Raw genomic sequence first — 26,603 nt, 5'->3', positions numbered from 1 at the left:
AACAGAACATAACAACATCCCATCCCCATGCCTACCATCAGAAATAGCCAAAGGAAATTACTATTAACAATGTAAACATGATTTTAACAGCTGCATGATATTCTATCTCGTAATGTAAAGAATATCTCTATCACCTTTAGCACAGTGAAATTATAGCCTCTTTATGTACATTGCCTAATTGGCCCAGTGTGGCATCCTTGTCCCCATAGAGTTATTTTAATCATTTGCGAGGCTAAAAAAATGTTGTTACAGTGTAGATGAGCTCATCGTTGTTTTCATTTCCATTTCTCTGCATACCTAATGAGTGTGAATATTTTACCATATTTCCTTATCTTTTATATTTTGTCTTTTGTGAATTGTCTGTTCACATCCTTTGGATTCTTCTTAATTTTTTCTCCCTAACAATTCATAAAAGTTTTGATTTATTGAAGGATACAAACACCTCATCATATTTGTTAGAATCATCTCCAACTTACCATTTATTTTAAAGTGTTATATTTTTATGTGTAGGAGTTTATTTTTTGTAACCAAGTCTGATACATTTTGTAATTTATTGTATGTATTGTTAAGCTTAGAAAGATGTAAGTAGTTTCCTAAGCTGCCATAATGAAGTACCAAAAATTGGGTGTCTTATAACAGCAGAAATTTGTTGTCTCACCATTCTGGAGGTTACAAGTCCAAAATCAAGAAGTTGGTAGGGGTAGGGCCATGCTTGCTCTGATGCCTCTAGTGGAGAATCCTTCCTTGCCTCTTCTAGCTTCTGGTGTTTACTGTCAATCCTTGGTATTCCTGGGCTTGTAGATGCATTACTGAAGTCCTAGGGTGGCTTTCTCCCTGTGTATATTCACATCATCTTGTCACTGTGTCCAGATTTCCCTTTTATACGGACACCAGCCATAGTGGCTTAGGGCCTACCGTAATGACCTCAATTCAACTTGATTATCTCTGTAAAGACCATGTTTCCAAATAAAGTCCCAATCTACAAGTTACTGGGACATTAGGACATCAACATATCTCTTTCTGGGGGCACAGAGTAAAACCCATCCCCATTTGGAGGTATTTATAAATATACAGATAATAGTAACCAACATTTCCTTCATTCGTTCTCTCTGTCTCTAAGTCAATTAATACATTTAATTAGATTCGATTTGCAATTTACTTTTGACTCTTCCAGCTGAAAATGTCTTGTGCTGCTTTTACATGAATCCACGGCTAGACATCATAATGTTGGGTTAAACTTTTCAAAATAATTTTAAAAATTTGGCTGAGGCTTTCTCTGAATGTAGGTCTCTTAGAATGGGTTTTGCTTGCAGCTTGGGAAGCCTGTTTGAACTGTAGACTTGGATTTTTATTGTTGTTGTTGTTTAAGATCTATAATTTTTTTTTTTCTAATTACATACTTGATTATTCTGTTCCTCTCATTCTGGCTTCTTCCTCAAGATCTTTTTTCTGTATCCAAAGTAATACAGGGCTTGTCAGTAGGAGATATTCAGATGTTTGTCATGCAAATTAATGAATATATTAATGAATACAATAGGGCTGATGGATAGAACAATTGGAGGGATAACTAGCTGGAAATGTGGTTCTGAAATGTTAGAAATAAGGGCTAGAAATACAGATTTGTAGTTTTCCTCATTGGGGAGATAGTGGGAATTATAGGAGGGGGGGGAGATCACCTGGGATGAGAAGGCAGAAGACTCACCTAACTTGGGGAAGCAGCTTAGGCTGAGGAGCCTCCTAAGGCTGGCCGTAGGATGGGAGAAGAACAAGGAAAGTTCTTCTTAGCTTAATGCGTTTATTGGTTTTCTCCCTCCCTTTACCATCAGGGTTACAGAGATGTACTTCCAGCTGAAAGAAATGAACGAAAAAGTGTCTTTTATAAAGGACTCCTTACTGTCCTTGGACAGCCAAGTGGGGCACCTGCAGGACCTCTCTGCCCTAACGGTGGATACCCTAAAAGTCCTTTCTGCTGTTGACACCTTACAAGAGGATGAGGCTCTCCTGGCCAACAGAAAGCATTCTACTTGCAGAAAACTTCCCCACAGCTGGAGCAATGTCATCTGTGCAGGGGTTCTAGGCAGCATGGAGATCTCTGGGGAGAAGAAATATCAGTATTATAGCATGCCTCCTTCTTTGCTGCGGAGCCTGGCCAGAGGTCAGCATACCCTAAGAGTACAGAGGGGACCCCTTCTTGAGATTACAGACATTCAGAGAAAGGCTTCAAATGTAAGAGATGAGCAGGAAAAGCAAGACACAGAAACTAGTGTAGTTGCTTCTGGAGTGTCCCTTTATACACAAACACACCCAAAGCATGGCCAGTTTCTTCTGGTCCCCTCTTATCTAAAGCAAGTTCCTTTTTCTGAGCAAATTGACTTGCCCCTGTTCAGACCACCTATGGAAGCAGGTATAGATGTGATGGCAACTGAACAGGTCGCCCAGAATGAGGTCCCTGTTCATCTGACTTGGCAGACCCCAGGTATCTCAGCTCAGGGCTCAGTGGCTGAACCCAAGGAACAGTACGAGTCAATTGCTCACACACCAGCCAGAGAAGACAAGGGGGAGCAAGTTCCACCCACTTTGATTTGCACACCAGCACCTACGCAAGTAACCTCCCTCCCTTCTCAAGCCGAAAGCATGCAAGTTGGAGGTGGATATGTGAACTGGGCATTTTCAGAAGGTGATGAAACTGGTGTGTTTCGCATCAAGAAAAAATGGCAAACCTGCTTGGCCTCCACTTGTAGCGGTGAGGAGAATGACCAGAAGCAGATGCGGGTCAGATCCCTGTCTGATAACTCATCAAGCTTGGCCCAGAGTAGCGATTGCTCAGAGGTGGGACCATGGCTGCCGCCAAACACATCCTTTTGGATCAATCCTTTCCGCAGAGATAGGCCCTTCACTCGGAGTCATAGTTTGAGATTCCACAAGGAGGAGAAACTGAAGATCTGTAGGATTAAAAGTAAGAAGTGATTTTACTTTTGTTAAAAAATAAACTATTAAATTCTATGCACGGCTATTATGTTTTAAAGGTCGATGATCTTTAACTACATTCTCATTCTCCCCATTCTCAGCTGTCTGTAAAACCAAATGGCTCCCTGTACAATCTTCTTAAACTTTTTCATGCAAATGCTTTCCTTTACAGATCTTTCAAGATCCTCAGAGATCAGGCAGTCAGCATGGATCAGGACAAAAATGCTAATCAAGGATAGGAGGTTGTCAAAGAAAAAGAAGAAAACACAAGGGCTACAGGTGCCAGTAAGTGTCTTTCATGTTATTGGCAGTAGAGGTAGTAGCCTATCTTTTTTTGGTTTCTCTTTATTGTAAAGTGCCAGGCACGCTAGAAAATAGCACTGTACTGGAAGGAGTGAAGATTTAAGAGTCATCAGAGTGGAAATGCCACAGCTCATTTATCAGCTCACATGCTGAAGGACACTTGTGTTATTTTCAGTTTTTGGCTATTCCAAACAAAGCTGTTATGAACATTTGTGCACAAGTCTTTGTGTGGACATATGTCTCAGTTCCTCTTTGGTAAATATTTAGGAGTGGAATGTCAGAGTCATATGGTGAGTATTTGTTTAATTTTAGAAGAAACTTCCAAACTGCTTTTCCAAGTGGCTGTGCCATTTTACATTCCCACCAGTTTCTGAGGAGTAGTTTATGAGTGTTTCGGTGGGGCACATTCTCACCAATCCTTAGTATGCCCCGTCTTTTTAATTTTAGCTGTCATGGTGGCTGTGTAATGGTATCTCACAGTGATTTCATTTGCATTTCTGTGGCGACTAGTGCTGCAAAGTATCTTTCCACATGCTTATTTGACATCCATATATCTTTTTTTGTCACCTGTCTGTTTAAATATGCTACTTAAAAAATTGGATTGTTGAGGGGCACCTGGCTGGCTCAGTCAGTAGAGCATGCAACTCTTGATCTTGGGGGGTCATGAGTTCAAGCCCCGCCTTGGGCGTAGAGTTTCCTGAAAAAAAATTGTGTTGTCTTATTACTAAGTTGTCAGAGTTTTTTTCTAGGTATAAGCCCGTTGTTGGATATATGTTTTATAAATATTTTCTCTTGGTGGCTTGCCTTTTGCTTTTTCATAAATGTACTTTGAAGTGCATACATTTTTTATTTTAATGAAGTCTCTTGCTTGTTTTTTTCAGTCTATACTTTTTGCATCATGTTTAAGAAAATTTGCAAAACCCAAGATCACTAAGATTTTCTCTCATGTTTTCTTCTAGAAGTTTCATAGTTTTTGCTCTTATATTAAGTTCTAGCCCACTTTGAGTTAATTTTTGTATATGGTGATAGGTAAGGATTGAGGTTCCTCCCTTTTTTCCTTTTTCTCCCCCCCTCTTTCTTTCTTTGTCTCTTCTTTCTTCCCTTCCTTCCTTGAATACAAATATCAATTTTTTCTAGTATTTTCGGGTAAAAAGATATTTTTCCTATTGGGTTGCCTTGACACCTTTGTCAAAAATTAATTGGCCATGTGTGTTCATAATATGTGTAGATCTATTTCTGGATATATTCTGTTCCATTTACCTATATGTCTATCTTTATGATAATATTACAGTATATTGAATACTATAATTTTATATTAAATATTGAAATCACATAGTATAGGTCTGCTGAAGTTTTTCTTCCTTTTCAAAGGTTTTGTTTGTTTGTTGGCTATTCTAGTTTCTTTGTATTTCCACATATACTTAGAATCAGCTTGACAATTTTTGCAGAGAAACTTGTTGAGGAGAGTAGAATTCTGTGAAAAATCTTGGGGAGAATTGGCATCTTAACAGTAATGACTTTTCTGATCTATGAGCATGATATGTCTATTTATTTAGATATTCCTTAATCTCTCTTGGCAGCATTTTATAGTTTTGGGTGTACAGCTCTTGCACATATTTTAAAAAATGTATCCATAAGTACTTAATATTTTTTATTTTATTATTAATGAAATTATAAAAAAATAATTTCTGATTATTTGGTGGTGGTATATACAAATGTACTTTTAAAATATTTATTTTATCTTACAATCTTGCTAAGCTTATTAATTTGAGTAGATTTGATGCTTCTGCAGACTTTTCTATATAAATGATCATGTTATGTACAAATAAAGATTGTTTTACTTTTCTTTCAAATCAGGATGTGTTTTATTTATTTTTCGTGCCTTATTACACTGGCCAGAATCTCTAGTTATAGACTGAATAAAAGTGGTAAAAGCAGAGTCCATTCCTTGTCTCTGCTCTTAGGGGGAAAACATTTGGCTTTTTTATTAGTACATACAGTGTTAGCTGTAGCTTTTTATGTAGATGCCCTTTATCAAGTTAAAGAATTCCCTTCTGCACCTTGTTTTCTGAGAATTTTTATGTTAGTAGATCTCAGCGTTTGTCAAGTGCTTTTTCTGCACCTATTTATATAAACAGATGGTTTTTCCTTCTTATTATGTTAATATAATTAATTATATTGATTAATTTTATAACATAGAATTACTATTTAGAATATTAAATCAACCTGGCTGCGATGAACCCTGCTTGATCATGATGTATTATCTTTTTTGTATGCTATATTTTGCTAAAATCTTAATAAGATTTTCTTGCATCTGTATTCTTGAAGAATATTTGTCTCTAGATCTCTTTTCTTGTAATGTCTTTGGTTTTGGTATCAGGGTGATGCTGGGCTTACTGACTGAGTTGGGAAGTATTCTCTCTTCAGTTTTCTAGGTGAGTTTGTATAGAATTGATACTATTTCAACTTTTATTATTTGGTAGAATTAACCAATGAAACCATCTTTGTGGGAAAGATTTTAGCTACAAATTCAATTTCTGTAATAGAGGGCTATTCAGGCTATCTGATTCATCTGGAGTTTGCTTTATTTGTTTGTCTCTTTCAAGGAATTTGTCCATTTCATCTAAGTTGTTGAATTTATTGGCATTATAGTATTATAATATTCTTTTATTATCCCTTTATTGTCTAGGAGGTCCGTAGTGACATCGCTTCTCTCATTTGTCATATTTGAAATTTGTGTTTTTCTCTTTTCATTTCGATCAGTCTGGATACTGGTTTATCTGCTTTATTGATCTTTTCAAAGAACCAGTTCTTGTTTTCATTGATTTTCTCTGACTACTATTCCATTGATTTTTGCTCTTTATTATTATTTTTTTTTGTTCTGTTTACTTTGGGTGTAATTTGCTTTTTTCTCCCCCCTAGTTTGTTAAGAAAGAAGCTTTGGTCATTGATTTGAGACTGTCTTTTAATACAGGTACTTAGTGGTATAAAATCCCCTTTAACCATTGTTTTAACTATATCCCACAAATTCCAATATGTTATGTTCATATTTTCACATTTTATTAGTGAATCTTTTTATTATTAGGAAGTCTTACTTCTGAGTTAGCATTCCATAGGACTTCACCTTTCCTGATCTTAATGTTCTGCCTCATTTTTCTGTATAATAATCTGGATGCATTTTTAAAAGCACCTAGGCTCTTTTTAGAATGAGAAGCTAAAGCAAAGAGATAAGTATAAAGACAATTATGTAAAATTACCTTTTGCAGGGAGAGATTTAGCTTGGTAAAGATGACTCTTCTTTCAGGGAAAATGCTATGAGTTGCTGGAATCTTATGAAATATGAATTTGGTAGATTTATTTTTTGCAATGATTAAAATGACCAGAATTTAACTAGAAATTGCAACTGGGCTCAGGTACTAATAACTTGCATTTGTTTATTTCTTTGTATTTGTCAATATACCTCATTTCTTCTGTGTCTCTGGTTAGTACATAAGGCAGCCACTATTGTTGGCTACCTGTTATTTTTTTTAAATTTATTTTAAATGTTTTATTTATTTTTGACAGAGAGAGAGAGAGAGAGAGAGAGAGGGAGAGGGAGAAAGAGAATGAGACAGAGCATGAGCAGGGGAGGGGCAGAGAGAGAGGGAGACATAGAAACTGAAGCAGGCTCCAGGCTCTGAGCTGTCAGCACAGAGCCTGATGTGGGGCTCGAAACCATGAACCATGAGATCATGACCTGAACCGAAGTCAGATGCTTAACCGACTGAGCCACCCAGGCGCTTCTTGGCTACCTGTTATTTTAATGACAAAGGGAATGGGACTCACAGACATTTGTCCAAGTTCATGTAATGGACTCTCTACTGACTGAGCCAGCCAGGCACCCCTCAGGTTCACAAAACTGCTAAGTGACAAATCTAGTGTTCCAACACAAGCTCTTTTTAGATCCAAGCCTTATTTTATTTTATTTTGTTTTATTTTATTATTTTATTTTATTTATTATTTTTTTGCTCTGTGCCAGTGGTTCTCAAATTGTGGTCTCCTATCAGCAGTATTAGCGTTACCTGGAAACTTACCAGACATTCAAATCCTTTCTCCCTCTAGACCTACTGAATCACAGATCTTGGAGGTAGGACCCAGTGATCTGTGGTTTAGCATAGGCTTGAGTGATTCTGATTTACACTCAAGTTTGACAGCTGCTGCCCCCCCCCCCCAGTTCTCTGTCATGGCCACAAATAGTAATTACATGGGTGCTTATGTCCTGACAGCATGGCTGATAGGAGTTTTCAAAGATTTCCAGGTGATTCTAAAATGTGAAGCCAATGTTAACAACCACTGCTGCTCGCCATAGTACCTCTCTGCGTCACATTAATGACTCAAAATGTTTTCAGATTAATGTCACTATGTTCCAACAAGTGTCTTTCCCTCCAGGTCATAATGGTCGATACCTGCTCCCCAAACGACCAGTTGAATTCCGAGCCAGGAGAAAGTAACATCTCAGAAGAAGAGGAGTGCAGCAAGAACTGGCTTACGGTGTCCAAATACAGTCAGATAAGTATGTGACAGTCTTGACTCTAGGAGGAGTTTCCTCACACTACCCGCAGACCAGTGGTGGTCCCTAATGTTCTTCTAAGTGGAGATGAGAGAATGAGAGGGTGGCAACACCCATTTAGGAGAATAGCTCTTTTCGATTTTTAACTTTTATGAAAAGGACAAAATTTCCATTCATTTAATGGAATAGCTGTTGCGATCCAGAAAAGAAAAATTAAGGAGTAGATAGTCTCATACTCAGAGCTGTTAAACCTGGCTCAGAGACTGTACTTCAGTCTGCTGTATGGAGTGGGGGGTTGTCTAATGTTATAAATTCTTCAGGTTCACGAGAGGTTGATATGCACCCTTGCACAGAACTCAGTGGGATGACTTATTATTACTGCTGTCATACAGCATTTAATCCATGGGCAAGTATCTCTTAATGGAGTTTGTAGAGGAGAAAAGATGTATCAACAGGCTACAAATAAAAGCTATGAGGCAGGCAGAGAATGTGAAATAAGGCTGGACAGGTAAAATGAGGGCAGATTATGAACAGAATTGGTAGCAATGATCAGAACTTGGAACTTCCTGCATTACACAATAAGAGACCCTTATTAATTCTTTCACACATTTGAGGTTTATTCTTTTTTAAGCAAAGCCCGGTGCTAATGTTTGACAGGCAGCCTTCCGTGTAGGGATGCAGGGACCCGGGTTCCACCATGTTGTAGCTCTGTCATGTTCAACACAGGGCTCCCAAGATCTCTGTGGGGCACCTCCATGGCTACCATGGCAGGATGAAATGCAGTTGTCACCCATATTTTGTTTATCCATTCATCCATCAATGGACACGTGGGTTGTTCCCACCTCTTAGCTACTGTGAATAATGCTGTTGTGAACATGGGTGTGCAAATATCTTCTTTGACGCGGCGTCTTCTGTACCTTTAGTTATGGAGTTTGTTCTGATGGTCTTCGGGTCAATTTCTGGAGTATTTAGGGTGATTTGCTAGTTATCTAGTTGTGTCCGTGGGAAGAGGCGAGCCGAGGGTCCTCCTACTCTGCTACCGTCTTCCTCACACTCCCTTCTACTAATTTTTAAACAGAAGGAACTGTGTGACCCAGGACTCATACAGATTCAAAATTACTTGAAAGACTAAACTTAAGGTACAAATAGATACTGTCTTGAAATCTTTGTTATTATGCTTCTTTAAAAACCTTGCTTTGTCCTATGGTTAGTTGTTTTCAACCACGGGGCTATTTTCTATACCTCCTACCTCTCTTCCCTGGGACATTTGACAATGTCTAAGGATATTTTTGTTGTCACCAGTAAGGAAGGTGCAGGTACTCTTGACATCTGGTGGGTAGAGGCCAGGGATGCTGCTAAAAATCCTACAACGCATGGGACAGTCTCTCTGCTCCTGACAAGGAATCATCCAACCCCAAATACTGGTGGATGAGAAACCTTGGTTTATATTTTAAAATACTCAATTGTCTACTAACTCACTGAGAATCAAGTGGGCTTCAGCTGAAAGAGATATTAGAAATTATTCAGAACTCCCTTCATCTACAGATATGACTCAAAAAATATATATATATTTGATATTATATATATATATATCTTATTTGATATTATATATGTAGTATGCAAGATAAAATATTTTATATTTATTATATATTATACTTTTTATAAATAGTCTAACCGATATTTAAATTATTATGTATCTTTCTTAAATTATTCAAGTTCTTTTTTCATTGAGATGTAATTGACCTATGTAACATTGTATTAGTTTTATGTGTACAATGTAATGATTTGGCATACATATATATTGTGAAATGTTTACTACAACAAGTTGAATTAACATTCATCACTTGACATAGTTACACTTGTTTTCCTTGTAATGAGAACTTTTTAAGATCTCTTCTCTCAGCAACTTTCAAATACACAATACAGTGTTGTTAACTACAGTCATCACACTACACACTACCTCCCCAGGGCTTACGTTTATTACAGCCGGAAGTCTGTACCTTGGGATCATCCCCGCCCCCACCCATTCCACTCACTCCCCTCCCCAAGTTATTTAAGTTATTTCCATTGAATTTCAACTAGACAAAGATGCAGGTAGCAGGAGGGTTCTGGAACAGAATCTCGAGTCCAGCGATCAGAAAGGAAGACAAGATGTAGGGAAATAGGCTGAGTCCGTGTGTCTAGTTAATCTGACATTTACTGAGATTTGGTTAATGTGAATTAAGAATCTTTTCTTTTTTTTTTTTTTTTGAAATGTGCCCGTGTTAAGCATTAATTGAAAAAGAATTAAAAAAAAATTTGAGGGTTGGGTGATACCCTGTCAGCTCTCTTTAAATACAAGCTCTCGTTAAATACAAAAAGAAAAGTTCTGAGGAATTTAGCTATGAAAATGAAAAGTCTATTTTTAACTTTTCCTATAGGTATTTTAATTTTAATGTATTCTAATACATTGAAACCATATTGATCATAATTTTATGATATTACAAAAATATCACGTATGACATTTTATGATTTTTTTCCAATGGGTTTTTTGCACTTTGTGTGTGTGTGTGTTTGTGTGTGTGTGTGTATGTGTGTGTGTGTGTGTGTGTGTGTGTGTGTGTGTGTGTATTTTCAGCATAAAATCATTAGGGGAGAAAATTACAACTGTTTTCTCCTACATTTAGCAAGGGACTCCCAAGCATTATTCTCAGAATTAATCCAATCCAATAATTAAATTATTATTGGATACCTACTATATGCCAGTGACTCTGCAGGTATCAGTGTAAAACATAATGACAATAATGATCCTTGTAATGTGTTTTTAAGAGAGAGATGATAATTAAACCTATCTGTTGGCATTCTTTTCTATCTTTTGTTTTTGTTTTATTTTATTTTTTTAAGTAGCCTACTATGATGCTTGATGCAGTTGTTAAGGAAGGATTCCTAACAATTTGGAATGAAAATTCCATGTGTTTTAAATAAAGCATGGACAATAGGGTACAGGAGAAGGTGAGTTTAAAAAAAAAATTGCTAAAGGTTTTATTTTGTAGGAGGACAAGTCATGGATCATTTAATTCTTGACTTTGATAGAGAGCATACATTATTATAAATGTAAAAGAAACTACTGACAAATAGAAATACTGTAGAATATATAGCTTTCAACCATTTGAGAAAAAAGGGACAAAAGAATCTTGGTAACACTTGCTAAATAGAGAAAAAAAAAACATGTTCAAATTTAGATGAACGTACTATGTTCAGATCTTTCTATTTAGGGATGTAATTTGAATGTAACACATTTTGATGTATTCTCTATTTTTTTTCTTCCTTTTAACAAGGTCTAGAACCCCCTATATATCAGAAAATGAAAACTAAAGAAATTGAACGGCATGCTGTACAAGTCAGTGATTATCTAAAGCAGTCTCAAGAGGTAAAAACATCTTATTCGATATTTAAAAAAATGTGTGCACACGCTCCCTAACTCCTTGACTGTGTCTGTTTTACCTTTATGCCCCATAATTGGCTTCCTCTTTTTATTGGTATTACATTTAAATCTTTGCTTTGAATATATGCTCAGGTTGTTCACTCTGCCCCCAACCCCTGCCATTCTTTCCTTCTTCTCCATTCAATGTATCTGTCCATCCAGTAACTTATCCTGGGCGTTTTTAACATGAAAGATAAATAATTCAGGAATTTTTGTAATTGTTTTGAAATACATGAATGTTGCCACGTGGAAGAAAAATAAGGTATTTTCAATACGCTTTAAAAGGTGGAGCTAGAGTCAACATATAGAAGGTACCGGGAGGCAGATTTCAGCCCACTCTGAGGAGGAATTTTTAGCAATTGGAGCTTTCTAAGGATGGAATGGTTTATTTCTGGAAGCAGTAAGTTCCTTACTGAGTGTGGTTAGTCAACCAGGCTGAGCAAACATTTTTGCAGATGTGTTGGGGCGGAGGGGGGGGGGATTTGGGTGTTGAGGGGTAAAGGGCACTTTGTCTTTCTCCAACACTGAGGTTCTCTGATTGTGGTCTTGTGTTTCTCACATCTGCAGATATGTTTCTGTTTTACTACCATCCACCATGTGGGAAGTGTGATCTCATTAGACTAATGCAAGAAATCTAATTTTGCTCTTGGTTTGCATGTTATTTCTATGAACTTGGGAACCGTATCCACAATACCTGTAGGAATGTATGCTAATGAGCTCATGAATGTAATTTGTAGAAGGTTTTGAAAATAAAACGTAAGACTGCTTGGAGGTAGGTGATTGGAGGCAAGAACATGCCTGCCATATCAAATCCTACTTTGCTACTTCCTGGGTTTCAGAGCTACGTATATTAATTAACCTCTGAGCTCTGTTAGCTATGTCTCTAAAATGGGGCTAATGCCATTCTTATGAGATTATTGGCAGTGGATAACAAAAATAACACCAGTGGAAACACCTAGAGTAATGCCTAGAGCGTACCAGGTTTCAAGAAGTAATAGATGAATCTAAGTAGAAAATAGAATGATAAGTTCAAGGTAATGTTATTCTAAATAATCATCAATTGAAACAATAATATCCTGATAGAAGACATAATGATGTAATGATTGACGTTTCTTGTCAACTTCAACCTTCGTTCCTTCTTCCACATCATTGACCCTTCACTCTCATTTCTGTGAAAACCTTTAATACGTTACATTCTCTCTACGATGTCCCCACAAAAATAATTTCATTCTGCTTAAGTCAGTCAACACATTGAGTTATTCAGATATTGTGCTAACATTATGCATCTTTCTAACTTGAATTTAGTGCATCCAGTAAAAGGGAAGTATTGAGCTAGAGAATGGTGGGGGGGGGGGGCGGTAAAGAACTATGCCCTCCAAGGCATGTGTATTGCAAATGTATTACCAGAAGCTTGGTAAGGAGAATGCTGGGTGAATGTGCAATGACCTTTCCCTTCCACTCAGGATCTGAGCAAAAACTCCTTGTGGAACTCCAGGAGCACCAGCTTCAATAGGAACTCCCTGTGAGTATTTCTAAATGTATGTTTTTAAAGCATCTTTGGCTTCTTTTTTCTTTAACATGATTGGGAACAAAGGTTTCATCGGGTCAGGAAAAGAGGGGGAAAAACGTGTTTGCAATGATAGTATTTTTCTCTTGGTGCAAGAAGGAAAATCACTTATTCTCAAGTTTTCCCATTTCTGGCACTAAGATCTCACCTCAGTGCCTTTTAAGAATATAATGAAACACATATTACCACAGCAGATTAAACATTTGCCTTTTCAGTGTCAAAAAAAGCACATGCAGAATAATGAGTATCCTAACTTCTCTGACAGATAAGATTGTGAAATTTGCGTTCAAGAGTAAGGACAAATCTGTCTGGCCTAAAGAAAAGACTGAAAACCTGGTAGTTTTCTCTTTAGATTTTTTTTTCCAGATTGTTAATTTTAGTTTATGAGGTTTATCATTTTTATTTTTGGTTTCTCATGAACATCCTAAGTGTCTATCAAAGCAGTAACTCTTTGAGAAGGATGGAGACGTAGCAAAGGGAAGATAGGGGTCGGGAGAGAGAGAGAGAGAAAGAGAGAGAGAGAGAGAGAGAGAAAGAGAGAGAGGAGATAGAGAAGTCACATGGGTGTAGGCTTGAGTCTTTTCCTGGAATTTTATTTATTCTGAGAAATAAAGTTTGAAAACCAGCCAAGCAAAATTATTGTATTTCATTTGTAGTGTTTTCTGGACTTCTCTAGTTACATCATCAAATTGTCTGTACAGCTGGGGGAACAGAATTCTAAACCATCTAACGTGTGAAGGCCAGTTGATACTAAGCACTGGAATGTGACTTGCAGTTTTCAGCCAGCGCTATTTGAGATGGCCTTTTTTTCTGGAACTGCCATCAAGGTCTCTGTGTGCAAGCCTGCCTCTAGACTCCAAGTGCACATGACTTTCTCCTCCCAGAGGTTCAGTAGTTTGTGCTCATGCAGAGTACTGGGTTATTGCAGCATGAAATTAAACAATAATTGTAATTGTACTTTCTTCCCTAAGGACCTTCAATACTGGAGATATTCTTTGAATGCGTCTATTCAGACTTGCCTGTGGCCACTTGTGCACTTGAGCAGGGCAAGTAACAATTTACAGAGAGTTAATTTCAGTCCATGAACATTTAGGGGCCACGTGGGCTAATGAAACTGATTTGTAGGCTTGTCCAGAGACATTCACAGACTCATTTGTAGGCATCTGCTTTGCATAGTTCAGGAACCCTTTAGTTTAATTGATCCAGAACAACACAAACACAGTGAAGTCTTATATTGGTTAGCTTAGAGCGTGTGCAGTAAATGAATCACACACATATGTGGTATTCATTTTTCTATGAAAATAATCGCAGGGTTGCAAACCATTTCTCTATTGATAGAGATAGGGGTCAAACGACACGTCTTTCAAAGAAAACACACACACACACACACATACATATATATAGACATATAGACTCTGTATTGTTACTATTGCACATACTTTTCCTTTTTCTGGTCATTGACAGATTTAAAGAATTATCTAAACAATTTTCGTTTTTCAAACAGGTTGAGAAGTTCAAATGGAATTGACAGTAAGTTTTTGTATTTAAACATGTTATTTTTCATTTTATTCATGGTGAAGTTCACTGCCCTGCTGAGATTTTTGTAGTTCCTGAAGTTCTATTTATGATTTTGCCTATTACACGAAGTAGAAAGTTCAGTAGAAAAGTAGAAAGTTGATTGTCTTTCTCCACATAAATCAGGATTGATGTACGGTTTAAAGTTTTCTTTTGAACTGCCTATTTTTGACAGTGATTTTCCAATTTCCTCTGTGAGTGAGAGTGTTTCCACTGAGCTCATTTCAACTGTTCGACAACTCTTCCTGTCAATTAATGAGCTTTTACATATAGCTCATTAAGAGCTATTCATCTTATATGTGGATACCCTTTCCGTATGGTTCCTGTAGGACTCTGTGCCCCAAGTGGCTGCGTAGGGCTAGGTCATGGGAGACAACTCCCTAGCAAAACCACTCTCAAGGCTGTTCTCAAACTTCACCACAGCCTACAAGCTCCTTTCCATGTTCTTGACCTCTTGATGCAGATGGGGTTCCTTCTCTTCCACGGCCTTGTTCCATCCCGCTTTCTCTGGTTTTCAGTCGCTCTTGCAGTTGCTTCCTTCTCCTTCAACTGCGTACATATTTAAGTCATTTTCTGTACCAAAGAAACAATAACTGCTTTCTCGATGTTACCTAGCTTCCAAACTGCCACTCCTATCCACCTCGAAATTAATGAGAAAGCATTAGCATCTTCTCTGCATGGTGCCTGTCCCCACCACTCTACTGAAGCTGTGTTCTAGATGCCAAATCACACAACCTTTTTTTTTTTTTTAGTCTTCATGGAACTTGTAGCATTTTATGTTGACCATTTTATCCATTTTCAAAGTTTCTTGGAGGCTGTTCTTCCTGGGCTATTAATTGTATTACTTTATTGCCTGGCGTTTCCGATCACTTACTCTTCCTCTGCCCAAACTGGGCCTCTTACTCATGTATACTGCCTTTCCCAGCCCACTCCTCTTAGCCATCAACTTTGTTTTCTAAGTCCGTACTACCCCCACCTCCCGCCCCCCATCCTTAGAAGGTGTCTGTTTTGCCCTACCCCACTGCTTCTGCCTTACAGCCTCCAACATTTATTTTCCTAAGTAAAAAAGTTTTGCCCTTTATTTCATGTTAGCATGCTGGTGGTTTCTCTCCCTTTGCACCTTCCCGTGTTCACCCTGGAATTACCTTCTGAAAGATGAACCGTCACTTATGTCGAAGCTTCCAGGGACTTCCCGTTACCTACAGGATTGGCTGCAAATTCCTTAGTCCTTCTCAGTGCTTTCGACAGCCTGGCCCTCATCCAAATTTCCAGGCTCAAGTTCATTCTTTAGGTCAACATTTCTGCCACATAGAATATGACCACCTTCCTATGCACCCCTCCACTTGAGCGTCTAGAAGACATCTCAGGCAAAATGCACCCTCTCCTTCCTCACTCATCTCTGGAAATGACAACTCCATCCTTCCAGTTGCTGAGGTCAAAGTCTCGCCATCGTATTTCACTCCTGTTTTCCCACATCCCCGCTTCCAACCCATCCCTCAAAGTATATCAAGAATCTGATCACTTTGCTACCCCCACATACCACTCTTCATCTTGATCCTGGGTTACAGGTTGGCCTCCAAACTATTGCTCTCTGACAGTCAATTTCCAGAGTGTAGCCAGAATAACCCTTTTAAACTGAAATTCTAATCAAGTCACTCTTCTGCTCCAATGGCATCTCATCACACTCTGTAAACTCAAAGTCCAAACAGGCTCTACAAGGCCCTACTGCTCTGCTGCCCCTCCTCCCACTCTCCAAACCCTCTCGGCACAGTCCACTCTGGCCACACTCTCTATGGTCCTGCCTCTGGGCATTTGCACTTGCTATCGCCTCTACCTGGAATATTTTTGTTTTGCCATATGACTATCCCTCTCTTCCTTCACGTCTCTGCTCACATTTTACCTTATCACAGAGGCCTTGCCTTTACCACCCTTAAAATAATAGTCTCCCTGTCTCCCACACTTTCTAACCCTGTAGCTTGAATATATGTAATACTGTATGCACTATCTATTTACTTGCTTATTTATTTTCCTTTTACTAGAATGTAGCCAGAGATTTTACCTGTTTTTTCTCTTTCTTTTTTTTTTGTTGTTTTTTTTTTGTTTTTACTGCTCCTCTCTCAAGCACATGGTAGGTGTGGAATAAATATGTTTTGAATGAATGTGAACAGTTCCTTCCCACAGTTCCTTAAATGGTGGAGCCAGAACTGAAACTCAGCTTTCTCAGATTCAGATGTCCATACTCTTGAAGAATATCACATTGGCATGCCTGGGTGGCTCAGTCAGTTAAGTGTCTGACTTCGTTTCAGCCCAGCTCATTGCCCTATGGTTTGTGAGTTCGAGCCCCGCAAAGGGCCCCGTGCTGATAGTGTGGAGCCTGCTTGGGATCCTCTCTCTCTCTCTCTCTCTCTTTCTGTCTCTCTCTCTCTCTGTCCCTCCCTCACTCGTGTGTGTTCTCTCCCTCTCAAAATAAATTTAAAAATTACATAAAAAAAGAATATCACATCGAGGAGCTCCTGGGTGGCTCAGTCGCTTGAGTGTCTGACTTCTGATTTTGGCTCAGGTCATGGTCTCAGGGTTGTGGGATCAAGCCCGTATCAGGCTCCGTGCTGAGTGTGATTTGCTCTCTCTCTCCCTCTGCCCCTCTCCCCCACTTGCATTCCCTCTCTCTCTCTCTCTCTCAAAAAAAAAAAAAAAGAGTATCACATTGCTTGTCTATGAAGGTTCCATAAGTCTCTGTATACACCTCCATTACATTACTTAGCCAACCGTGTTGTGACCATAGTTTACATGTCTTTTGCTCTCAGTATTTCACAGTTTCTTTTTTCAAGGGCAGAAGCCATAACTTATTCACATCTGTCTTGCCTAGCATGACCTATAGTGGCAGCTGAACACTTTTTAATTTTTATTATTGAGTGAACTGAGAAAGAAAGAAAGTCTTTTCTTTGCTGATGTTACTTTTTACTAAGCACCCCCAGAGGAAGGGATTTTTGTTCCTTTCCTTATCCAGCAACAAGAAGCCAGAGAGATCTGTGAAATTGGGCTCATTATGCTGCTTACTCTACTAGGTATAAAGAAGTTGCCACCGTGAGACTAAAGTTCTCCAGTTTAATTTTAATTTTATGAAATGGCAAAACTGTTGCAAAGGATTTCTCTAGAGCCTTGTAATTTAGGACTTGAGAAGGTAGAAGGGAACCAGTTAAACTTGCGGGAGGTGTTCCCAACAAAGAAGTCCCTTGGCATCGTGTTCTCCACCCACTTCTTTGTTTCTGGTGTATGCCTCTTAATTTGTTTTCATCAGTTTGTTGTCATTTTAGGTCAGTGAAGTGGACTGCTAATAACTTGGTATTAATAATGTCTTTATATGGGCACTGCGTCTTGGTGGGAGCTCAGAGAATTGTGCTCTGGGGATGTCATGAAGTGTGATGGGCAGCTGAGTGTCTTCCACAACCCAGAGGTGTAATTGGTTCAGAGGAAATACATCTTTGAGGCTAATATTACCTGTCTTTCTCCAATTCCCTATATAAACATGTTTGGAGATATTACATTGATGATTGGAAGCTGTCAGGATACCATGCCCAATAACGTGGTTAAAGGATATTAGGCCATCTTTCTCAAAGACTGAGAAGCCATTGTGATTAACCTGTTCAATAATAACTCTGAAGGCAATATATTCATAAGCATGTATTTATCACCAGCCACATAATTAAAATGCCAATCTTCTCTACAATTTCAGAAATCTCAGCCTCCTTAAAAAGCCCTCAAGAGCCTCACCATCATTATTCAGGTAGGACACGTGCACCTAGACATGTCAACTGAGCTAAACGTCTGTGATTCTGCACTCGTGAACAGGAGTATTGATGAATTTTGAAGTATTGATACGACTCCCAACAAGATGTTATTCACTCTCATGAGAAGAGCATTCAGATTTCTTATCTTGCCATTTACTTGGGAAAACAAGTTGTTAGGATTTAAGAGAATATGGAATTAAAAAGCACTTTTGTCTGTATTTGCAAGTTCCAAATGGTGAAGGAGAAGGGTGACCTTGAGATTTAAAAAGTCCTTACAAGTCCGAAGCCAGAGATCTCCATATTTTGGATGGGGCCTAAAACTAGCTCTTTGAAGGAGGATTTTATACCCTCCCTGGCTCTCAAGTGAACATAACCACTGAATGAATGCCAACCCCACTGAGTGAGTTCAACAAAGACACCTTACAAGGATGTTATTAAACAAGATGTCAAGGGTCTTGACTCTCATAAGCAACATTGCTTCACAGTGCTTCAGTTGTCTTTCTTTCAGAGTGGGAATAATTGTACTTGCCCTTCCTGAGGAACAATCTGCCAAAGGGCTAGTAAGAATTAAGAGGGAAACACTTTGAAATGCAAAGCGATGTAACAACCAACTGGACTTGTGCCATTGGTTGGTCTTCTGCGTGTCATTGCTGTCAGCATTGGATGAGATGATACACAGGCAAGCCTTTTACACAGTCTTTTTTACACAGCTCAGCACATGAGTGAGAGTTTATTGGTGTAACAGTTACCGTTACTATCATATCAAGGTCATGTGTTTAAGGTCCACTAATAGACTGCCTTTTCCTAAATTCTCCTCTGTAGTGAATAGTGTTTCAGTGGATTCCAGACTCCACATTCTAGGCTCTTATAACTGGGTCTTTCAGCTCAGCAGTAATAATCCAATATTTTGACTCCAGCTGTCAACTCTAGAAAGTCTGGTGAAGAATACTGGAACTCATATTGACTCTGATCTGTTAGGATACGGCTCTTAACAGGAAAATGCAGATCACTTGCTTCTAATTAAAACTGGTCTTCAGTTCTCTCTGGGAAAAGAAGGTGAACTGTGCAAAGTCAACAGTAGATGTCCCCACAGTCCACTGTGCATTAGATTTGCTCTGGAAAAGACCGACCAGAGAAGGAAGACCACAGAATGCTCTCTAAAGGAAAGTTCCACATATGTATGGATTAGTCTCGGATTTGATGTTCGGGAGAGTGGAAGTGATAGCCCTACCTCGGACGATGTTATGTAATCTCACATAGTTCGTAAGACTGGGGTATACTTCCTGTTGAAGGCATAGTTTCTTTTTAAAACTGGGTTGTGGATAATATTTTTGATGAGAGCAAAAGTGAGGGGTCTTTGAAATGAACATTTTCTGTGTTATATGAGTAGATTGATGTGGGGGAGGCTTGCTGTGCATTCAATCCACTGACGCATACTTAAAATAGTAAATCTCTTTTTGTTTGCAGCCATTGAAAGGAATAATTTAATGAGGCTTTCTCAGACTATACCATTTACACCAATCCAACTGTTTGGTGAGTGCCATTTCTACCTTCTTGAGGCCGTGCCAGGGCAGAGGCATAACATCTGAGAAGCAGAAACCATTTTGCATCGTTTTAGCTGAAGATTTTGCTTTGCTAGTGGTTGCGGTTTAGTGAGACTAATTTCCTAAAATGGAAATTCTTGTTAACTGCCTAGCCAGCATCTAGGGTCAAAATCTAATGCTGTAGGGATGGGACCGATAATGAACAGCAGTTGGGAAAAAAGCAATAATGTTGCACCTGGCATTCACTGATGTAAGGCTGGAAGTAGGAGAGAAAAGAACCATCCAACCATGTGTAATAAACACAGAAGAAAGAGATAAATGTCAATACGGTAAAAACTAACAGGCATCTGAAGGGAAATGCTTTGTGTATTGTTTTTTTGTTTGTTTTGTTTCATGTAAACTAATTGCTCTTAGCTCAGAGAGTAAATGTCACTTTTAAAGGCTGACGTAGTAAGGAAAAACAAGCTCGCATTAAGCCAAGACTACCACGAGTCATGCTGTCCAGCCAGCTGACAATGCAACAACTCTGTCCTAGATCTTCATATGGGGACAGATCAGGTGGCTTCTGATCAGGGACGCAAAAGCCTTCTCCTTCCTCATGACTCCATGGCTAGTTCTGCAACTTAGGAGCTCTGCTCTAAATCCTCTAAGTATTTAAGTATTTAGAAGTCTAAAGAGACCGTCAGTGGCATTTATCTGGGTACCAACAATAAGTATTCGAATTATTTATTGAGTATTGAATAAGAATTACCTAGACATATTTTTTTTGGGAAGCAATCCAATGCAAGAGTGAGTAAATAGATTCCTTTCTTGGTAAATCAGTATCGTGTTAGCAACAAAACAAAACAAAACAAAATGGGCATTTAAAGCAGAGGTATAAGGAGAAAATCAAACACAGGTTGGGCAGAAACTGTGTCTAGAATATGTTCCTTCTGTTATGAAGCATTAAACACTGTATTAGGTGGAGTCTAGGACTCCTAATACAGGAACACTGTATTAGGTTCCATTAAAAGTGGAAGTTATCTAGCAGTTATAAAGAGCATTTTGTGTCTAAAATCTATTAAGTGGGCTTGAGTTGGTATCTGAGGTTCTAGTTCACGTTAGTGAAGTTAACATATTTAATCTTTACAGCCACCCAGTGAGGTGAGCATTATTTTCACCATCATTTTACTGCTGAGGAAAGTGAGGCTTTCAGGAACTTGTCTAAGGGCACAAAGGAAGGAGGGGGGAGGCTCTGGGATATGACCTTGGTGCTAACTCTAGCTGTGTTTAAACCATGAGTTCTCAGTGGGGGTAACATCACCCCTAAGGGAGCAGAAACTTCTTTTTATGTATAAAGCACAGGTATCTCTATCTCTATATCTGTATATATCTGTATATGTATGTATATATGTATGTATATTTCTATGTATATATTGTATGTACATGCCATTATATATATATATATATATATACATATATATATACACACACACAAACACACACACACACACGTACAGTACATGCATGTATCAGTACATGTACATACACACAGTGTATTTTTAGTATTAAAATGTCATGGAAGGGGGAATTAGGGAAAAAAATCTAATAAGGCTTTAAAGGGGATGGTAGTGAAAATACAGGATTAAACTATCTCTTTGGAAGTATTTGTATTTAACAAAAGAAGCATAGCTCTGCTACTTTGATTTTCGTTTTGTCTGGTTATAGTTTATAATAAGAACAATTTAATTCTTATATATCAGCTGATGCTTTGTCCCTTCCTCCTCCCTCCCTCTCTCTACCCCTGTCCTTTATGAGACAATAATGTGGCCAAAATCCATGCTTCTGTTCTGTACTTGTTCCTGCAGAAGTGAAATTCCCATTCTCTTCTGTTCATTGGGAAACGGAATGAATTCTGAGTTGTTATTTGGGACACCGTCCCTGTCAGACACAAGCTACCATTGAACTTCTCACCTGTACTTCTTTTTGTAGCAGGAGAAGAGGTAACTGTCTACAGGCTGGAGGAGAGTTCCCCTTTGAATCTTGGGAAAAGCATGTCTTCTTGGTCCCAGCGAGGGAGAGCCGCAATGATCCAGGTGCTGTCCCGAGAGGAGATGGGCGGCGGGCTCCGCAAAGCCATGAGGGTCGTCAGCACCTGGTCGGAGGATGATGTTCTCCGGCCAGGGCAGGTTTTCATCGTGAAGTCCTTTCTACCTGAGGTTGTGCAGTCATGGCACAGAATCTTCCAGGAGAGTACTGTGCTTCATCTTTGCCTCAGGGTAAGTCCGAGACCCAGAGCCCAGCTGGATAGGTCAAAGAGTGGCGTTCTGGCTACATCCTGATTGGAGACCGTTATCCTCAACCCAGAGGACAGCCTATTCTGTTCTGGAAGTGGTGGCATTTCATTATTTTTGTTTTGTAGAGCTTTTCCTTTTGGAATAGAGTGCGGTCGGAGCTGAATGAGGCTAAAAATCACACTGGGGAGGCCTTGAGTGTTTCTGTGATCATTGATCAGCATGCATATGATTGCAAACTAATATTTTTGTCAATGCTCCCAATTTTGTAGGAAATTCAACAACAAAGAGCTGCTCAAAAGCTTATCTATACTTTCAACCAAGTGAAACCACAAACCATTCCCTACACGCCAAGGTGAGTATAGGGAATAAGGGCGCCCAGTCCTTCATTTTAAATAAGAACTTCTCTCAATTTCTTCTGAGCCCTGTTAGTCATGAGAAATGCCAGACCCCAGGGTAGTTCTCCACAGTCTTCTTTTTGGGTTATTCCTTCCACAGTCCCAGAGACTGGTAAAAAGAAAGTTAGGTGTCCCAGGAATATCTTGCCTTAAACACTGAAGTTATGTGAGTGGAAGACAGAAGTTCAGGCAGAGACCATGACTAACTTCTCAGTTACATGAAACAGGGAGACCCTAGATGTCGTTACTAAGGTCCGGGAACATTATGGAAGAAAAACCTTTCTATTTTAAGCAGTTTCTTCCCCTAATATCTTAGAGAAATTAGGGCACTTTATGAGAATGAACTCTTGTTACTTTTGCTTGAGTGTCTCAAGACGCTTGCGTTAGCGAGACGGATCATAATTCAGTGCTGGGGATTATGGTCAAGTTTTATTGTGTCGTTTATAAGGACCTCTATAGAGCATGGCAAGAAAAGAAGTTGAGTCCAGTACTCATAAGGGATTTGGAAGGTTTCCTCAAAGAGAAGAGAGGTCGGTCGGCATGGGAAAATCTCTCAATCTTTGCATTCTGTCCCTGCCACAGAAAGGCAAGGGCATGTTCATTGAGGCTGCCTTGAGCGAGAATTAGATAATCTTCCCTGCTGCTGACTGTCTGGTAACGTGAGTTTCACCTTTGCTGCCTTGTGGGAACTCACTGGCCTCCTTTTCACCCTCACAGGTTTCTGGAAGTTTTCTTAATCTACTGCCATTCGGCTAACCAGTGGTTGACCATTGAGAAGTATATGACGGGAGAGTTCCGGAAGTACAACAATAACAATGGTGATGAAATTGCCCCCAGCAACACCTTGGAGGAGCTGTTGTTGGCTTTCTCTCACTGGACCTATGAGTATACCCGGGGAGAGCTGCTGGTTTTAGATCTGCAAGGTGATTGATCGCCGAGGACGTGATAAAACAAGCGTGAGGCACAGTTCAGGAACCATTGACCAGGGATCCTTTCTGCATGTTGTTGTCAGCTACATTTGACCCTGGCTCTTTCTTTGCTCAAAGCCACAGTTAAGGTCTTTCAGTGGAGACATTCCCTGATAGTGTATGCTTTCTTCCCCTTGATTTGAACACTGAAAGATGATATCAATTTTCTGAGTGTATTTATTATTTGTGAAACTGTGCAAAGGGTGAGAAACCAGGCAGGTGTCCCAAGAAATCTTGCAAGAACTGGGATGGACAATGTATTGAGTTGCCCTACCTGGCTTTGAAGGGAGGTAGGACCATTTATTTCAGAGACTTTGGACAGTGGTGATCATGAGCCCCTACTATGTTGCTTCCCATTTAGCTCCAGAGAAAAATATAGGCTGGTGATTAGCTGCCTAAAATTTAAGTACGTCTGAAACTTTGATCTCAACGGGGAATGAATTTTGTACCAGATTTTCTAGTTTTATGGCTTTATGGCTGGGACTTAACATTCATAACAGCACTTAGACGTGTGTTTATACACACAGGAAAGTAATTTCTGGGGGCATTTTTTATGATTTTGAGCTCAATGCTTTAGTAGTTTATAGTTTCCCTTGCTCTCTTTGCTGTGTACCTTGATATGACAGTTCATGAAAGTGCAAACTCAGTCTGAGAGAGGCGACACAGTACACTCATATTTAATGGAAGCCTCTGATCTGCGAGTCTCTCCACTGTCAACCTCCCGTGTGACTTAAAATCCTGCAGCACAAAACTGAGTATTTCCAGCAGGCTTTCCTTGCAGACACAGAACAAAATATGTATTAGGGTCAAAGTTTAGTCCTTGGGCTCACTCACTGGGGCTTTGGTTTTAAATAGGGGATTTAGTCCAGGAAATTTCATAGAAGTTATCGGACTTAATCCTAGAAGCAGCACCTCAAGGTAGATATTATGGGGAATTTAGGCCTAGGAGGTTTATAAATGTTAAGTTTTTACTTATTTATTTTGAGAGAGTTAGAGACAGCATGAGTGGGGAAGGGCAACAGAGAGGGAGAGAGAATCCCAAGCAGGCTCTGTGCTGCCATCGCAGAGCCTGACGTGGGGCTTGAACTCACGAACCGTGAGATCGTGACCTGATAGGCCCAAAAAGTTTAAATAACTTGCGCAAAGTTGCACAGCTCCTAAAGAGGGAGCCAGGATGCAGACTGAAGCTGTTTTGACCATCTATGTTCTTTTCTTCTCATGGTACTGTCTTTTGTTTCTTTACGAGTTTCAGAGGGCATAACCATGTTATGGTTCATTTAAACAGATTGGGCTTATCCCTTGTGCTCTCTGACTTCCCCACCTCTCCAATCCTGGGATTCTGCACCGGAAGCCAGGCTTGGAGGCTGGGCACAGTCAAGATAAATAATCCTGAGGCATCGTGAGCAACATCCAATACATTTTGATTGAAATTTGTACCATGTGCTCAAGGATGTGTATAGACTTTTTAAAGTACACATAAGTCCTGCTGTCTTTTCAGATCTGTACTGTTTGCAGAGTTGAGTTATATTTCTAACCCTCAAACACAATATTTTAGGAAGCAATATAAACAAAAGTTAAAACAGTCAACATGATTCAGCTTTTAAACCAGCAAGTACGTGATCCATGTAAACTCAGCATGCTGGTGCCCAAGGCATCTGCTTTTGTAGCTCATGTTGAAGAGAGGTTGATTGTTTTCATCTGTATTTGAGTGTCTCTGCTTTGAGTTTTGGGTGGAGTTGTTTAAAAAGAAAAAACAAAAACAAACAAACAACAACAAAAAAAAACAACCAAAGAAAAACTTTAAGGAATTAATGATGACTCTTTAGTGTGTTTTGTATTCCACTTGAATAGGTTTTTCTTTAATGATGTTTATGTTTGGGGATTTTTATGTCTCTAAGTAATCCAAAGTGACATTAAACAGAACAAATGCTGCGTTGATAGTCTTGGGGGGGAAATGGAATTAACTTTATTCTTTTACTGGGCAATTATGTGAATTGCAGAACTAGGCCACTCCAAATAAACGATGTCAAAACACTGACCTTCAAAGAAGAGGAGAGTGGACATCATAGAACAAGCATGAAGAAACTGAGATACTTATTGGAGAGTTTTGGTCAGTTGGGGAGGCCTGAATTTATGGAAGAATAGGAGTCCTATAATAGTAACTATAAGCAGTTACATTACTACTACCAGCAGCTGATATCTATTAAGTATTTATTTTCCGTCAGGCACTTGGGTAAAGACTTCATGCATTACGATATTTAATCCACACCAAGTTGGAAAGGAGAAATGGGGAGAATATATGTATTCTCAGAATACCTAAATGGTTTTTGGTTCAGTTTCGTATTTGATTGGTTAGTATTGTAGTCTTTGGAGAGATGATGGTACCTTGTTCAGATGGGTTCGGAGTGGGTAGAGATTGAGAGACCTACTGGCAGCAGTTTGGAGAAAGAGCCCTAGGTCGACAGTGTTAGGGTCTGACTCCTGGCTTCACCATGAATTAGCTGTGTGACCAGGGGGCAGCCACCTTGAGTCCCACTTCCCTCATTTGTAATGGGAGAGATAATACTATGCACTTAACTCATTGTTAACCCCTTATGTTAAGGAGCTGAAATGAGGCAAGTTCTTGACCCATAGTGAGTCCTCAGTAATGTCATTTATTGTTGTTAGTAGTAATCTCTGTGTGACTCTTTATATTTATTTATTTGTTTATTTATTTCTTACTTATTTTTTTTTTTTTTTGATAGAGAGTGTATGCATGAGTGTGTGTGCAGAGACAGAGAATCCCAAGCAGGCTCTGTGCTGTTAGCATGGAGCCCAATGACTCACCAGCCGTGAGATCATGACCTGAGCCGAAAATCAAGATTCAGACGCTTAACCGACTGAGCTACCCAGGCACTCCAAATCTCTGTTTGGCTTTTTAAAATGGAAGCGAATCAGGGCGTCTGGGTGGCTCAGTTGGTTAAGTGTCTGACTTCGGCTCAGGTCATGATCTCATGATTGGTGGGCTCGAGCTGACAGCTCAGAGCCTGGAGTCTGCTTCGGGTTCTGTGTCTCCCTCTCTCTCTGCCCCTTCCCCACTCATGCTCTGTTTCTCTCTGTTTCAAAAATAAATAAACATAAAAACATTTTTTTAAATGGAAGTGAATTGTCATCAGCTTGCTGTGGCTCCCTATTGCTTTGGGAGAAAGAAGGAATGAGGAACACTCTG

At 39.2% G+C, this 26,603-nt stretch overlaps 1 protein-coding gene across 1 annotated transcript in view; it reads left to right on the top strand.

Moving 5' to 3' along the window:
* The window catches only part of TRPM6 (transient receptor potential cation channel subfamily M member 6), a 124,853-nt gene that overhangs the window by 85,823 nt on the left and 12,427 nt on the right, over positions 1 to 26,603 (top strand). Inside the window, exons 26-36 of the mRNA XM_047096114.1 lie at positions 1,827 to 2,956; positions 3,140 to 3,252; positions 7,699 to 7,822; positions 11,137 to 11,228; positions 12,746 to 12,804; positions 14,354 to 14,379; positions 18,158 to 18,208; positions 19,680 to 19,745; positions 21,728 to 22,014; positions 22,302 to 22,384; positions 23,145 to 23,350. Coding sequence (XP_046952070.1) covers positions 1,827 to 2,956; positions 3,140 to 3,252; positions 7,699 to 7,822; positions 11,137 to 11,228; positions 12,746 to 12,804; positions 14,354 to 14,379; positions 18,158 to 18,208; positions 19,680 to 19,745; positions 21,728 to 22,014; positions 22,302 to 22,384; positions 23,145 to 23,350 — 2,237 coding nt within the window. The remainder of the gene's footprint in view (positions 1 to 1,826; positions 2,957 to 3,139; positions 3,253 to 7,698; positions 7,823 to 11,136; positions 11,229 to 12,745; positions 12,805 to 14,353; positions 14,380 to 18,157; positions 18,209 to 19,679; positions 19,746 to 21,727; positions 22,015 to 22,301; positions 22,385 to 23,144; positions 23,351 to 26,603) is intronic.

This window comes from Lynx rufus, unplaced genomic scaffold (genome assembly GCF_022079265.1).
Source record: "Lynx rufus isolate CCGP_SWC_20201006 ecotype Redwood Valley unplaced genomic scaffold, mLynRuf1.p SCAF_10, whole genome shotgun sequence".
Taxonomy (NCBI): Eukaryota; Metazoa; Chordata; class Mammalia; order Carnivora; family Felidae; genus Lynx; species Lynx rufus.
This window is presented reverse-complemented; position numbering and strand designations above follow the sequence as displayed.